We start from the raw sequence: 16,182 nt of genomic DNA, 5'->3' as shown, positions 1-16,182 counted from the left end.
TGCCTATAAGAAGTATTCAACCGCACCCCCCCCCACCCCACGCACACCCCAGAAGTTTTGATACACTGGTATTGAACCACAGTGTATTTAATCTGACTTTCTTTTACTCTGACCCACAGAAAAAGACTTGTGTCAAAGTGAAAAAAGATCTCTGCAAAGCGATCTAAATTAATTACAAATATAAAATACAAAATAATCAATTGCTTAAGTATTCAGCCCCTTTAATATGACACACCAAATCATCACTTGCTCAGCCAACTGGTCTTAGAGGACATAATCAATTAAATAGAGATCACTGTGTTCAGACAAGGACCTTCAATTGATTGTAGTAAGAATACACTGGGATCTGGAAGGTCCAACTGCTGGTGTGTCAGTATCCTGACAAAAACTACACCACAGAGGCAAAGGAACTCTCCAAGCAAACCCACGAAAAGGTTGTTGAAAAGCACAGATCAGAGATGGATACAAGAAAATTTCCAAGTCACTGAATATCCCTTGGAGTACAGGTAATCATTAAGAAATGGAAAGAATATGTCACAGTTGTATATCTGCCTGGAGCAGGCCATCCTCAAAAACCGAGTGACCGTACAGTAAAGGGTCTAGTGAGGGAGGCCACCAAGAGACCTATGACAACACTGGAGGAGTTATAAGCCTCAGTGGCTGAGATGGGAGAGACTGCGCATACAACAATTGTTGATTCACTGTGATTCACCAGTCACAGCTTTATGGGAGAGTGGCACAGAGAAAGCCACTGTTGGAAAATACTCATGTGAAATCTCGGCTGGAGTTTGCCAGAAATCAGCTGGAAGAGGGTTCTTTGGATTGATGAAACCAAAATTGAGCTTTTTGGCCATCAGACTAAATGAAAACTGTGACTTAGGAGAAGATTTGATTTTCAGCAAGCAAATCTACACAGAATGGCTTAAAAACAACAAAGTTAATGTCCTGGAGTGGCCAAGTCAGAGTCCAGATCTCAATCTAATTGAGAATTTGTGGCTGGACTTGAAAAGGGATGTTCACTCACAATCCCCATGCAAACTGACAGAGCTTGAGCAGTTTTGTGAAGAATGGGGGGAAATTGCAGTGTCCAGATGTGCAAAGCCAATGGAAACCTATTCACACAGACTCAAGGCTATAATTGCTGCAAAAGGAACATCTACTAAGTACTGAGTTGAAGGGGTTGAGTAATTATGCAATCATTATGTATTTAATAATTGTGATAAATTTAGATCAATTTGTAGAAATTTATTTTCACTTTTCTGTTGATTGGTGTCAAAAAAGCCCAATTAAGTCCATTGTGATTCAATGTTGTAAAACAAGAGAACATGAAAACTTTCAAGGCACTGTATATATGGCTAGATTATCTAAGACTTTAGCACAGGACTGTAGTAATTTTACGTTTTGCACTGTACTGCTGCAGGAAAAAAACAAATTCCCTGACACGTGTGAGTGATGATAAACCTGATTCTGATCTGGGTCTCTATTGTGGACTGAGAGTGGGAAGGGGGCAGGGAGAAGGGAATCATGGTTGGGAAAAGGGGAAGGGAGAGGGGAGGGAGCGGGAAGCACCAGAGAGACATTCTGTAATGATCAATAAACCGATTGTTTTGAATCAAATGACCTTGCCTGCTGTCTCAGGGCTGCGTGTGTCTATACCCACACCACCCTCCCCCATTACCCTGGCACTCATCTCTGCCACTTGTCCCACTCCCCTCCCATGGGATTTACAAACTCACTGTCCGCTCCACGTTGACAAATACAGTCCTGTGTAAACGTCTTAGGCTCTTGAACTGTATGTGTGCCTGAGTCTTTTGCACACTACTGTATATGTCACCCTGAGATTTGTTTTTTTTTTAATGTTATTCAGAAAAGCAAATAAAATGGAACTTATGAAAAACTATACATAAACAAAGACTGACAAAAAAATCGATGTGCAAAAGAAGACAAACTGCGCAAAAATAAGAAAGTAAATAAGTAATACCGAGAACACGAGTTGCAGAGTCCTTGAAAGTCAGTCTGTAGGTTGTGAAATCAGTTCAGTATTGAGGTGAGTGAAGTTATCCTCACTGGTTCAGGAGCCTGATGTTGAGGGGTAATAACTCTTCCTGAACCTGCTGGTGTGGGACCTGAGGCTCCTGTACCTCCTTCCCGATGGAATCAGTTCAGAGTTGAGGTTATCCTCACTGGTTCAGGAGCCTGATGGTTGAGGGGTAATAACTGTTCCTGAACCTGGTGGTGTGGGACCTGAGGCTCCTGTACCTCCTTCCCGATGGAATCAGTTCAGAGTTGAGGTTATCCTCACTGGTTCAGGAGCCTGATGGTTGAGGGGTAATAACTGTTACTGAACCTGGTGGTGTGGGTCCTGAGGCTCCTGAACCTCCTTCCCGATGGAATCAGTTCAGAGTTGAGGTTATCCTCACTGATTCAGGAGCCTGATGGTTGAGGGGTAATAACTGTTCCTGAACCTGGTGGTGTGGGTCCTGAGGCTCCTGTACCTCCTTCCCGATGGAATCAGTTCAGAGTTGAGGTTATCCTCACTGGTTCAGGAGCCTGATGGTTGAGGGGTAATAACTGTTCCTGAACCTGGTGGTGTGGGACCTGAGGCTCCTGTACCTCCTTCCCGATGGAATCAGTTCAGAGTTGACGTTATCCTCACTGGTTCAGGAGCCTGATGGTTGAGGGGTAATAACTGTTCCTGAACCTGGTGGTGTGGGTCCTGAGGCTCCTGTACCTCCTTCCCGATGGAATCAGTACAGAGTTGAGGTTATCCTCACTGGTTCAGGAGCCTGATGGTTGAGGGGTAATAACTGTTCCTGTATCTGGTAGTGACCTGAGAGACATTCTGTATTGATCAATAAACCAATTGTTTGGCATCAAATAACCTTGCCTGGTGCCTCTGGGCTGAGTGTGTCTGAACTCTCACCAACCACTCACCCCTGACACTCCTTCTCTGTCCCCTGTCCCACACCCCTCCCACGGCGCTCCACCCTCGCCATTCCCAACATCCTTTGCTCCCATCAGAATTACAAACTCGCTCTCCGCTCCACATTGACAAATACAGTACTGTGTACAAGACTCATGCATCCCAGTTCCACAGCCTCGGAAATCTCGGGCCGGCTGCTCAGAACTGAGATAAGGAGAAATGTATTTACTTGAAGATGAATATTTGGAGGCTGTAGAGACTAGGTATTGTGTCTACTTTGGACATGAAATAAATCAAAAGAGTACAGAGCATAGTAGCGTATTAGAGCACCGACACAAGTTCAATACCCACCACTATGCCACTATCTGTAAATACATTGCACACTCTCACCATTTGCAAAGACCTACAGATAAGTAGGTGAATCGGACACATGGGTGTAATTAGCTGATATGTGCTCATGGGGCCAGAAGGTCTTCTTACCATGCTGTATCTGAACCAGGTGTTCACGGACCCCTTACTTAATGGTATTGGTCCATGACATTAAAAAAGGTGGCTCTAAATAAAATTGTGCAGGGAGTTCTGGAAGAGGGTGTTGTAGTTGAAGATCTGTTCTGAGAAGGGCCAATCAGCTAGATGACTTACTTCTCTGGCTCCCTTTCCAAATCTTGGTGACCAATATCTTTGGCTCTTGAGGGTTTGTTAGTATACAGACAGTGCTGCAGTAAGGCAAATTGACTCTTCGTGATTCTCACTGGACATGACATCATGGATGCTGTGAGGTTTGCCCTTGTGAGAGTCCTGACCAGGTAGTACAGCTTCTGGGTCAGGAGCTGGTGTCTTGGAGAGTCCTGACCAGGTGTACAGCTTCTGGATCAGGAGCTGGTCCCTTGGAGAGTCCTGACCAGGTGTACAGCTTCTGGATCAGGAGCTGGTCCCTTGGAGAGTCCTGACCAGGTAGTACAGCTTCTGGGTCAGGAGCTGGTCACCTGGAGAGTCCTGACCAGGTAGTACAGCTTCTGGGTCAGGAGCTGGTCCCTTGGAGAGTCCTGACCAGGTAGTACAGCTTCTGGGTCAGGAGCTGGTCACCTGGAGAGTCCTGACCAGGTAGTACAGCTTCTGGGTCAGGAGCTGGTCCCTTGGAGAGTCCTGACCAGGTAGTACAGCTTCTGGGTCAGGAGCTGGTCACTTGGAGAGTCCTGACCAGGTAGTACAGCTTCTGGGTCAGGAGCTGGTCACTTGGAGAGTCCTGACCAGGTAGTACAGCTTCTGGGTCAGGAGCTGGTCACTTGGAGAGTCCTGACCAGGTAGTACAGCTTCTGGGTCAGGAGCTGGTCTCTTGGAGAGTCCTGACCAGGTAGTACAGCTTCTGGGTCAGGAGCTGGTCTCTTGGAGAGTCCTGACCAGGTAGTACAGCTTCTGGGTCAGGAGCTGGTCTCTTGGAGAGTCCTGACCAGGTAGTACAGCTTCTGGGTCAGGAGCTGGTCACCTGGAGAGTCCTGACCAGGTAGTACAGCTTCTGGGTCAGGAGCTGGTCCCTTGGAGAGTCCTGACCAGGTAGTACAGCTTCTGGGTCAGGAGCTGGTCCCTTGGAGAATTCTGACCAGGTAGTACAGCTTCTGGGTCAGGAGCTGGTCCCTTGGAGAGTCCTGACCAGGTAGTACAGCTTCTGGGTCAGGAGCTGGTGTCCTGGAGAGTCCTGACCAGGTAGTACAGCTTCTGGGTCAGGAGCTGGTGTCTTGGAGAGTCCTGACCAGGTAGTACAGCTTCTGGGTCAGGAGCTGGTGTCTTGGAGAGTCCTGACCAGGTAGTACAGCTTCTGGGTCAGGAGCTGGTCACCTGGAGAGTCCTGACCAGGTAGTACAGCTTCTGGGTCAGGAGCTGGTCCCTTGGAGAGTCCTGACCAGGTAGTACAGCTTCTGGGTCAGGAGCTGGTGTCCTGGAGAGTCCTGACCAGGTAGTACAGCTTCTGGGTCAGGAGCTGGTGTCTTGGAGAGTCCTGACCAGGTAGTACAGCTTCTGGGTCAGGAGCTGGTCTCTTGGAGAGTCCTGACCAGGTAGTACAGCTTCTGGGTCAGGAGCTGGTCACTTGGAGAGTCCTGACCAGGTAGTACAGCTTCTGGGTCAGGAGCTGGTGTCTTGGAGAGTCCTGACCAGGTAGTACAGCTTCTGGGTCAGGAGCTGGTCCCTTGGAGAGTCCTGACCAGGTAGTACAGCTTCTGGGTCAGGAGCTGGTCACCTGGAGAGTCCTGACCAGGTGTACAGCTTCTGGGTCAGGAGCTGGTGTCTTGGAGAGTCCTGACCAGGTAGTACAGCTTCTGGGTCAGGAGCTGGTCTCTTGGAGAGTCCTGACCAGGTAGTACAGCTTCTGGGTCAGGAGCTGGTCCCTTGGAGAGTCCTGACCAGGTGTACAGCTTCTTTTTTTTCTGTCCTGTGCATTGGAGCCTCCACAGCGAGCAGTCAGAATCCACAGTACGTCTGTAAGAACTTGCAAAGTCTTTGATGTCACAGCAAGTCTCTTCAAATGCTACATGGAGCATAGCCACTGGCAAGCCTTCTTCTCAGGTAGGATTGAGATTCGCTGGGCCACACGGGCTTGTCCTCTTAATCCTCTGGCTGCTTTTCCAGAACCACTGCCCTCCCCGTATGGAATTGGAAGGACGTTTGCCCTACACAGCCCCACAACTCTGTCCCTGCTCCACAACCCGCTCCTGTGCCTTTCTTCCATCTCTACAGCCTGCCATTACCTTCTGAGAACTACTGTCCACCCACAAGGAAGTACACGCAGTGCTCACTTTATTCACTACCTGCTGTACCTAATAAAGTGGCCACTGAGTGTCTGTTTGTGGCCTTCTGCTGCTGTCTCCCGTCCACTTCAAGGTTCGATGTGTCGTCTGTTCTGCACTCCACTGTTGTACCGAGGGGCTACTTGTTCCTGTTGCCTTCCTGTCAGATTGAAACAGTCTGAACATTCTCCTCTGACCTCTCTCTCATTAACACATATTCAGTCACCAGGTGTTTTCTTCACCTTTTCAAACCATTGTCTCTAAACTCTAGATTCTGTTGTGAGTGAAGATCCCACCCCGTCCGGCACCAGCCATCATTCCAGGGTCAAAGTCACTTGGATCCCATTTCTTCCCCATTCTGATGTTTGGTCTGAACAACAACTGAACCTCCTGACCGTGTCTGCGTGCTCTGATGCATTGTAGCTGCCATATGAGTGGATAGTTACATTAACGAGCTGGTGTACATAGTTAAGTTTCCGTTGAGTGTATAATAAAAATATAAAATGAAGCTAAAACTAGAGAGAGAAATGCTAACAACAACACACACAAAATGCTGGTAGAACACAGCAGGCCAAATGTTCTACCAGCACTTTGTGTGTGTTGTTGTTTGAATTTCCAGCATCTGCAGATTTCCTCGTGAGAGAAATGGTTTTCACTTTTCCATTCGATCTGACAATGCTTTTCTCATTATTAGCCGTGTATGATGACAACATCACGGCCAGATAGGGTTGGGTAATTCCTGTTATTCGAGCACGAAAACCACACTGAGACTGATTTTGTGCATTGAATTTCTACCATTTCTTTTCTGGAGAGATTACCCAATTGAGGTTGCCATGGCTCATCCATTGATAAAAGGAACCAATGACTTGAAGCATTCATCTATTTCCATCCTCACAGTTGCTGTCTAACCTGCTGAGTGCTTCCAGTATTTTCAGAGTTTCTGCATTTTGCTTTCAGATTGCTGTCACTTCCATTTTTCTCTGCTCTTTCAGTAACTCAGTCATTGCTGAACCGGCCTGCTGATCTCATTGCTGCCTCAGGATCAGAATCAGAGTAATTCTATTGACTTATAGTTATTTATTTTTATTTCATGGAATAGACCCTTCTGGCTCTTGAGCCACGCCACCCAGCAACCCACCAAATTAATTCTGAGCCTAATCGGGGGGGGGGGGGGGGGGGGGGAATTTACGATGACCAATTAACCTACTAACCAGTATGTCTTTGGACCGTGAAAGGAAACTGGAACGCCCGGAGAAAACCCACACATTCCGCAGGGAGGATGTGCAGACTGTGTGGCCAGGCACAGCTCAAATGCCATCTATAAATTTGCTGATGATACAACCAGTGTTGGCAGAATCTCAGGTGGTGACCAGAGGGCATACAGGAGCCAGATATATCAGTTAGTTGAGTGGCGTTGCAGCAACAACCTGCCACTCAACATCAGGAAGACCAAAGAACTGATTGTGGACTTCAGAAAGGGGAAGATGAGGGGACATGCACACATCCTCATCGAGGGATCAGCAGTAGAGAGAGTGAGCAATTTCAAGTTTCTGGTGTCAGTATCCACACATCCTCATCGAGGGATCAGCAGTAGAGAGAGTGAGCAATTTCAAGTTTCTGGTGTCAGTATCCACACATCCTCATCGAGGGATCAGCAGTAGAGAGAGTGAGCAATTTCAAGTTTCTGGTGTCAGTATCTCTGAGGACCTAACCCAGACCAAACATATCGATGTAGCTATAAAGAAGGCAAGTCAGCGGTTATACTTCATTAGTTTGAGGAGATTTGATATGTCACCTAAAACACTTGCGAACTTCTAGACTTGTACCGTGGAGTGCATACTAACTGGCCACATCACTCTCTGGTATGGGGTTACTACTGCACAGGATCAAAGTAAGCTGCAGAGAGTCCTAAACATAGTCGGCGCCATCAAAAAGGCGGCGTCCATCATTAAGGACCCCCACCACCCAAGCCATGCCCTCTTCCCATTGTTACCTTCGGGGAGGAGGTACAGGAACTTGAAGGCACACGCTCAACAATTCAGCAACAGCTCCTTAGCCTCTGCCATCAGATTTCAGAATGGACATTGAACCCATGACACTACCTCACTATTTTTTTAACTATTGTGTGTGTATCTGTGTCTATGTATATTATTTACCGTCATTCAGTTTTTTTCTCTAACATCATAGTACTGCTGCTGTAAAGTTAACAAATATCATATCATATGCTGGTGTTATTAAACCTGATTTTATTCCTGATTCCTTACAGACGACACCGGAATTGAATTCCAAACTCCAACGCCCCGAGTTGTAATCATGTTGCGCTAACTACTGAGCATAATGTGAAATGTGTTGTTTTGGGGCAGTAGTACATAAGAAATACAATTAATATAAAGTACAAAAAGTCATGCTGGAGTAAAGAGGTAATGTTCATGGGCAACACAATAATCTGATGGCACAGGCAGGGAAACGTTCTCAATTGTTGAGTGAGTACCATCAGCACAACGGCAGTAACAAGAAGAGGCACAGTGGCACAATGACCATTTTGTATCACAAAAGGCTCTCTTTTCTTCTAATTCGTGTTTTTCCACGCATAATTTATGCTGATCATTAATGTTTCTTGTAGAACCATAGAACACTACAGTACAGAAAACAGGCCATTTGGCCCTTTGTCTGTTGAAACTTTATTCCGCTAGTCCTATTGACCTGCACCCACCCTCCAGACCTCTCCCGTCCATGTATCTATCCAATTTATTCTTAAAACTTAACAGTGAGCCCGCACTTACCACGTCAGATGGCAGCTCGTTCCACACTCCCACCACTCTCTGAGTGAAGAAGTTCCTCCTCATGTTCCCCCTAAACCTTTCCCCTTTCACCCTAAAGCCATTGTCCTCTCACATTTATCTCTCCTAATCTAAGTGGAAGGAGCCTACTCGCATTTACTCTGTCTATACCCCTCATCATTTTGTAAACCTCTATCAAATCCTCCCTCATTCTTCTACGCTCCAAGGAATAAAGTCCTAACCTGTTCAATCTTTCCCTGTAACTCAACTCCTGAAGACCTGGCAACATCTTAGTAAATCTTCTCTGCACTCTTTCAATCTTACTGATATTCTTCCTGCAATTCGGTGACCAGAACTGCACACAATACTCCAAATATGGCCTCACTGATGTCTTATACAACCTCACCATAACATCCCAACTCCTATACTCAATACTTTGATTTATGAATGCCAGGATGCCAAAAGCCTTCTTTACAACTCTGTCTACCTGTGACGCCACTTTCAGGGAATTATCTATCTGAACTCCCTTTGTTCCTCCACACTCCTCAGTGCCCTATCATTTACTGTGTATGTCCTACCTTGATCTGTCCTTCCAAAATGCAACACCTCACACTTGTCTGCATTAAATCCTATCTGCCATTTTCTGGCCCATTTTTCCAGTTGGTCCAGATCCCTCTGCAAGCTTTGAAAGCCTTCCTCGCTGTCCACAACGCCTTCAATCTTAGTGTCCTCAGCAAACTTGCTGACCTAATTTACCACATTATCATCTAGATCACTGATATAGACAACAAACAATAGTCCCAGCACAGATCCGAGGCGCAGCAGAGTATCCTGACGTACGCATCTTTGCTGCCCTGATGTCCCAGGGTTGAGTCAAGAGCCAATGAGGTGGCATCTGCTGTGGATCTGATGCTCTGGTGGGCAAATTGGAGCGGACGCAAGTTGTCTCTCAGGCAGGAGCTGATATGTGCCTGTGTTGCTGCTACAAGTAAGTTTTTCATTGCACCTGTGCATATGACATTAAACTCAACTTCAACTGCAAAACAACACACACAAGATGCTGGCGGAACTCAGCATCAATGGAAATGAATAAAGAATTGACTTTTTGAGCTGAGACCCTTCTTGAGGACTGGAAAGGAAGGAGAAGGCCCTAGAATAAGTTGGGGGGAGGGGAAGGTGGGTAGCTAGAAGGTGATGGGTGAAGCCAGGCGGATGGGAAAGGTGAAGGGATGGAGAGGAAGGAATCAGATAGGAGAGGAGAGTGGAACATGAAAGGAGGAGAGGGCCCAGAGAGGTGATAGGCAGGTGAGAAGAATTAAGAGAGCAATGTGGGGAATAGAAGAAGAGGGGAGGGTAAGGGTAGTGTTTTTTTTTTGCCCGAAGGAAAAATTAATACTCATGAAATCTGGTTGGAGGCTACCTAGTTGCTTTCCAGCAAATGCAGACTTTCTCATTTTTATGTTTTCAACTTCAATTTAGAACGCACCTTGAAAGCCAAAAGAATTGAACACCCATTCGATGGTTTGGGCCAGTGTTTTTCAGCGAGCTTACCTGATGTGGTGACTGTAACGCATTTTGAGTTTGTAAACGGTCCTCCCCGCATGGATCAACCGTGTCTCTGGCAGAGGGTACATGAAGGCTTTCAAGCCCATTATGCCGTTACTACAAGGAGACAGGAAAGAGACATTAGCATTCCCTAAATTCTTCTCGGGCTCTCTATGCCCAATCATATCTCAAAGTCCATGGTGCCCACCTCCACCTGAGACCATCCCAAATCTGTGCATCTAAGGTCAAGGCCCCAAACCAACAACCTGAATTCCAGTTAAATGTGAAGAAACCAGCCCGGGCAGAACCCAGCCCTTACACACTGCCACATGTGCCCAGCCTGCCCCATACCATGACCCAGCCACACACCCCTTCCCAGTGCCCAAAGTAACCCGAGGGAGACACACACGATCTAAGTGCCCAGCCTTACCCCAGGGGGACTCTTACCCCATCCCAGTGCCCAACCTTACTCCAGGGGGCCTCTTACCCCATCCCAGTGCCGAACCTTGCCTCAGAGGGCCTTATCCACCTAGCCTGACTGTAGCACTCCTTATATCTCACCCCAGTGCCAAACCTCACTCCATGTGCATTTTTACCACATCCCAAAGCCCAGCCTTACTCACCACAGTGTTCATCCTTACCCCAGGGGGTCTAAATACCCATTCCAAAACCCAGTGTTACCCCAGGGGGACTTTATCCCCATCCTTACCCCAGGGAGTCTAAATACCCATCCCGAATCCCAGCACTACCCCAGGGAGCCTTATACCCATCCCAGTGTCCATCCTTACCTCAGAGGCTTTATACCCATCCCAGTGCCCACCCTTACCCCAGGGGATTCATACCCATCCCAGTGCCCACCCTTACCCCAGAGGCTTTAAGCCCATCCCAGTGCCCACCCTTACCCCCAGAGGCTTTATACCCATGCCAGTGCTCACCCTTACCCCAGGGGCTTTATACCCATGCCAGTGCCCACCCTTACCCAAGAGGCTTTATACCCATCCCAGTGCCCACCCTTACCCCAGGGGATTTATACCCATCTCAGTGCCCACCCTTACCCCAGAGGCTTGATACCCATCCCAGTGCCCACCCTTACCCCAGGGGCTTTATACCCATCCCAGTGCCCACCCTTACCTCAGGGGCTTTATACCCATCCCAGTGCCCACCCTTACCCCAGGGGCTTTATACCCATCCCAGTGCCCACCCTTACCCCAGCGGCTTTATACCCATCCCAGTGCCCACCCTTACCCCAGAGGCTTTATACCCATCCCAGTGCCCACCCTTACCCCAGGGGCTTTATACCCATCCCAGTGCCCACCCTTACCCCAGGGGCTTTATACCACATCCTAGTGCCCACCCTTACCCCAGAGGCTTTATACCCATCCCAGTGCCCACCCTTACCCCAGAGGCTTTATACCACATCCCAGTGCCCACCCTTACCCCAGGGGCTTTATACCCATGCCAGTGCCCACCCTTACCCCAGAGGCTTTATACCCAATCCTGTGCCCACCCTTACCCCAGGGGCTTTATACCCATGCCAGTGCCCACCCCCGGGGGCCAGTTTTAACGTGTCCACATCAGACCAGGTCCTCAGGGCGCCCGGACTCACAGCTGGCGTCTGGCGTCTGGCGTCTGGCGTCTGGCCCCGGCCGACTGAGGGCGGCAGGGCAGGAAAGACGAGACGGGCGTTCACTTCAAACCCGCGCAAGCGCCGCCATTTAAACTTTCCCGCCGACTCCGCGCGTTGGCTCCGCCCCCTGTTGTCAGTCATGTCCACGGCGGCGGCACGTCAGCCCTGAGCCCCGCCCCCTGCTGTCAGTCATGTCCACGGCGGCGGCGCGTCAGCCCTGAGCCCCGCCCCCTGCTGTCAGTCATGTCCACGGCGGCGGCGCGTCAGCCCTGAGCCCCGCCCCCTGCTGTCAGTCATGTCCACGGCGGCGGCGCGTCAGCCCTGAGCCCCGCCCCCTGCTGTCAGTCATGTCCACGGCGGCGGCGCGTCAGCCCTGAGCCCCGCCCCTCGCCCCGAACCGGCTCCGCCCCCTGCCGTCAATCAGGAGCGCTCAGCCCCGCCCCCGACCTCCCCCTTCCCCAAGCACGGCCGCCTCTCGGAGGGCAATCAGACATGGGGGCAAATTAGGCCATTTGGCTCATTGAGTCTTCTCGACTTTTCCATCATGGCTGATCCATTTCCCTGAACAACATCCACTGTCATTTCTTCAGAGAATTCCAACAGACCAACAACATCTTCCCAACTACTAAGTCAGGCTATAACTGCCTCCCTCCTTTTTAAGGAGTGGAGGCACATTTGTGATTTTCCAGTTCTCCAGAGCCATTCCAGAAATCTTGAAAGATCATGACCAATGCCTCCACAATCTCTTCGGCCCCCTCCTTCAGAACAATGGGATGCACTCCATCTGCTCCAGGTTTAAGGAAGGACATTCTGGCAATTGAGGAAGTGCAGCGTAGATTCACTAGGTTGATTCCTGCGATGGCAGGGCTGTCTTACACAGAGAGATTGGAGAGATTGGGCTTGTACGCACTGGAATTGAGGAGATTGAGAGGGGATCTGATTGAAACGTTTAAGATAATTAAAGGATTTGATAGGATTGAGGCAGGAAATATGTTCCATATGTTGGGAGAGTCCAGTACCAGAGGGCATGGATTGAGAATAAGAGGTCAGTTATCTAAAACAGAGTTGAGGAAAAACTTCTTCTCCCAGAGTTGTGGAGGTGTGGAATGCACTGCCTCGGAAGACGGTGGTGGTCAATTCTCTGGATGCTTTCAAGAAGTAGCTGGATAGATATCTGATGGATAGGGGAATCAAGGGATATGGGGACAAGGCAGGGACTGGGTATTGATAGTGAATGATCAGCCATGATCTCAGAATGGCGGTGCAGACTCGAGGGGCCGAATGGTCTACTTCTGTATCTATTGTCTATTGACTTCAGACCAGTCAGTTTCCCAAGCACCTTCTCCTCACCCCGACCCCCCGACACATTTGAACTTCCAGCATACCGGGAGTGGCTTCCACAGCGAAGGCCGATGCAAAATACTTGTTCGATTCATTTGCCAGTTCCTCGTCTCCCATTACTACCTCTCCAGCATCATTTCCCAGCCGTCCGGTATCTACCTCACCTCTCTATCTTTCAGGACCCTCTTTGAGGCCAGCTTGCTTACTGTTGTATTCCATCCTTTTGAATTTTTAGCTGCCTTCTGTTGGTTTTTAAACGTTTCCCCATCTTCCGGCTTATTTTTGGTGTATTCTAAGCCCTCTCTTTGGCTTTTACGTTGGCTTTGACCTCTCTTGTCAGTGGCAGTTGTGTCATCCTGCCCTCAGAATACTTCTTCTATGGAATGTATCTATCCGCAGCTTCTGAATTGCCCCCAGAAACCCCAGTCATTGTTGTTCTGCTGTCATCCCTGCTGGTGTCCCCATCCAATCAACTTTGGCCAGCCTCTCTAACTCACTTTACTCCACTGTAATACTGATGCTTCTCCTTCTCAAATTACAGTGTAAATTCTGTCATATTGTGATCACTGCCTCCTAAGGGTTCCATTAACTTAAGCTCCCTGGTCAAATCTGGGTCAACACACAACACCCGATCCAGCATAGTTGATTCCCCTGTGAGCTGCTCTAAATATCCGTTCTACAAATTCCCCCGTTTGAGATGCAACACCAGCCTGACTTTCCCAATCTATCTGAATATTGAAATCCCCCATGACCAATGCAACATTGCCCTTTTTACATGCCTTTTCCATCTCCCATTGTAATTTGTTGCCCACATCCTGGACGCCTGTATAAAACTCCCAACAGTTACCCTTGCAGTTCCTCAGCTCTACCTGTAATGAGTCTGTGTCCTCTGACACTCTGTCACCTCTTTCTAAGGATGTGATTTGATTTTTTACCAATGGTCAGGCCACCCCCTTTGCCTAAGCTTTCGATACAAGACGTACCCTTAGATTTAAGCTCCAACTATGACCTTCTTTCAATGATGCCCGCAACATCACACCTGCCAATCTCGAACTGAGATGCAAGATCAGCTACCTTATTCCATACACCGCACGCATTCAGATACAACATCTTCAGTCCTGTATTCATCATCATACAGGACGATGTATGTTGTGGATTGGGAGATTTGATAGAGGTGTATAAAATTATGATGGGTATAGATGGAGTGAATGCAAGCAGGCTTTTTCCACTGAGGCCAGGGGAGAAAAAAACCCAGAGGCCATGGGTTAAGGGTGAAGGGGGAAATGTTTAAAGGGAACACTGGGGGGGTGGCTTCTTCACACAGAGACTGGTGGGAGTGTGGAATGAGCTGCCAGATGAAGTGGTAAATGCGGGCTCACTTTGACATTTAAGAAAAACTTGGACAGGTACACGGATGAGAGGTGTATGGAGGGATATGGTCCAGGTGCAGGTCAGTGGGACTAGGCAGAGAGATGGTTCGGCACAGCCGAGAAGGGCCGAAAGGCCTGTTTCTGTGCTGTGATGTTCTGTGTTTCCATGGTTCAATGGTCATTGTTGTCTTCATCATTATGTGCCATGCTGTATGACGTGGGTGACTGTTATTTTTCACACCATTCTCAGTAAACTCCAGAAAATCCCCAATCAGCAATTTCTGAGACCAGCCCGTCTGGCATCATTCCACCGTCAAAGTCACTCAGATCCCGTTCTGATGTTTGGTCTGAACAACAGCTGAACCTCCTGACCGTGTCTGCGTGCTTTTATGCCCTGAGTTGCTAACGCGTGATTGGCTGATGAGACATTTGCATTGACGAGCAGGCGTACCTAATAAAGTGGCCACGGAGTGTATTTGCAGGGCATCAGGGCACTATATTAACTCTGAGCAATCTGGGCCTCTTATCCAAGGAAAGATGGGCGGGGACTGGAGAGGGTCCAGAGGATCCTGCAAGTCAAAGGCTTAACATAAGAGGAGCGTTCGATGGCTCTGGACCGGCACTCGTTGGAGTTCGGGGGGGGGGGGGGGGGGTCTCATTGAAACCAATCAAATATCGAAAGGGAACTCGGGGAGGAGGTTTCCAAAAGTGGGGGATTCCAGGAGCAAAGGACGAAGTCTCAGAATGGAAGGACATCCCTTTTGAACGGAGATGAAGAGGGATTTCTTGAACCATGGGATGGTGAGTCTGGGGAACTCATTGTCACAGATGGAAATGTTGGCCAAGCCATTCGGTACAGTTAAAGTGGAGGTTGATTAGTCAGGGCATTGAATGTTATGGGCAGAAGGCAGGAGAATGGGGTTGAGAGGGACAATAAGTCAGCCATGGTGGAATGGGGTAGCAGACTTGATGGGCTGAATGGCCTCACTCTGCTTCGACGGTCTTACGCAGTATGATAGGATCACGGGAGAATGGCCTATGGACAGAAGAGCCCTTGTTTCTTCTCACGGGTATGAAAGGATCACGGGAGAATGGCCTATGGACAGAAAGAGCCCTCGTTTCTTCTCACGTAAGTTAAGTAAGAGAGCTTCATGCTTCCTGGTGAAAGAATCACAGGCCTCCTGTTCCCCAAAGACCTGATGAATGGTCTCAGCCCAAAATGATGACTGTTTAACTCCCCTCCAAGGATGATACCTGACCTGCTGAGGTCCTCAGGCAACTCTCCTCCATCGGGAAGGAGGTACAGGAGCCTCAGGTCCCACATCACCAGGTTCAGGAACAGTTATTACCCCTCAACCATCAGGCTCCTGAACCAGTGAGGATAACCTCAACTCTGAACGGATTCCATCGGGAAGGAGGCACAGGAGCCTCAGGTCCCACACCACCGGGTTCAGGAACAGTTATTACCCCTCAACCATCAGGCTCCTGAACCAGTGAGGATAACCTCAACTCTGAACTGATTCCATTGGGAAGGAGGTACAGGAGCCTCAGGTCCCACATCACCAGGTTCAGGAACAGTTATTACCCCTCAACTATCAGGCTCCTGAACCAATGAGGATAACCTCAACTCTGAACTGATTCCATCGGGAAGGAGGTACAGGAGCCTCAGGTCCCACACCACCAGGTTCAGGAACAGTTATTACCCCTCATCCATCAGGCTCCTGAACCAGAGGGGATAACCTCAACTCTGAACTGATTCCATCGGGAAGGAGGTACAGGAGCCTCAGGTCCCATACCACCAGGTTCAGGAACA

At 48.8% G+C, this 16,182-nt stretch overlaps 1 protein-coding gene across 3 annotated transcripts in view; it reads right to left on the bottom strand.

Moving 5' to 3' along the window:
- LOC132383649 (membrane-anchored junction protein) overlaps positions 1 to 16,182 on the bottom strand; it is a 91,389-nt gene that overhangs the window by 70,260 nt on the left and 4,947 nt on the right. Inside the window, exons 1-2 of one of the 3 annotated variants that reach the window (XM_059954845.1) lie at positions 11,638 to 11,777; positions 10,038 to 10,148 (exon numbers count right to left, since the gene is read on the bottom strand). In XM_059954845.1, coding sequence (XP_059810828.1) covers positions 10,038 to 10,138 — 101 coding nt within the window. In that variant the 5' untranslated portion in view covers positions 10,139 to 10,148; positions 11,638 to 11,777. Of the gene's footprint in view, positions 1 to 10,037; positions 10,149 to 11,544; positions 11,778 to 16,182 lie in introns of those variants that run through there. The other 2 variants (XM_059954843.1, XM_059954844.1) reach the window with 2 other exon arrangements.

Source organism: Hypanus sabinus, chromosome 31 (genome assembly GCF_030144855.1).
Source record: "Hypanus sabinus isolate sHypSab1 chromosome 31, sHypSab1.hap1, whole genome shotgun sequence".
Classification (NCBI taxonomy): domain Eukaryota; kingdom Metazoa; phylum Chordata; class Chondrichthyes; order Myliobatiformes; family Dasyatidae; genus Hypanus; species Hypanus sabinus.
The sequence above is the reverse complement of the archived record's forward strand: the minus strand, read 5'-3'. Positions and strand labels throughout refer to the sequence as shown.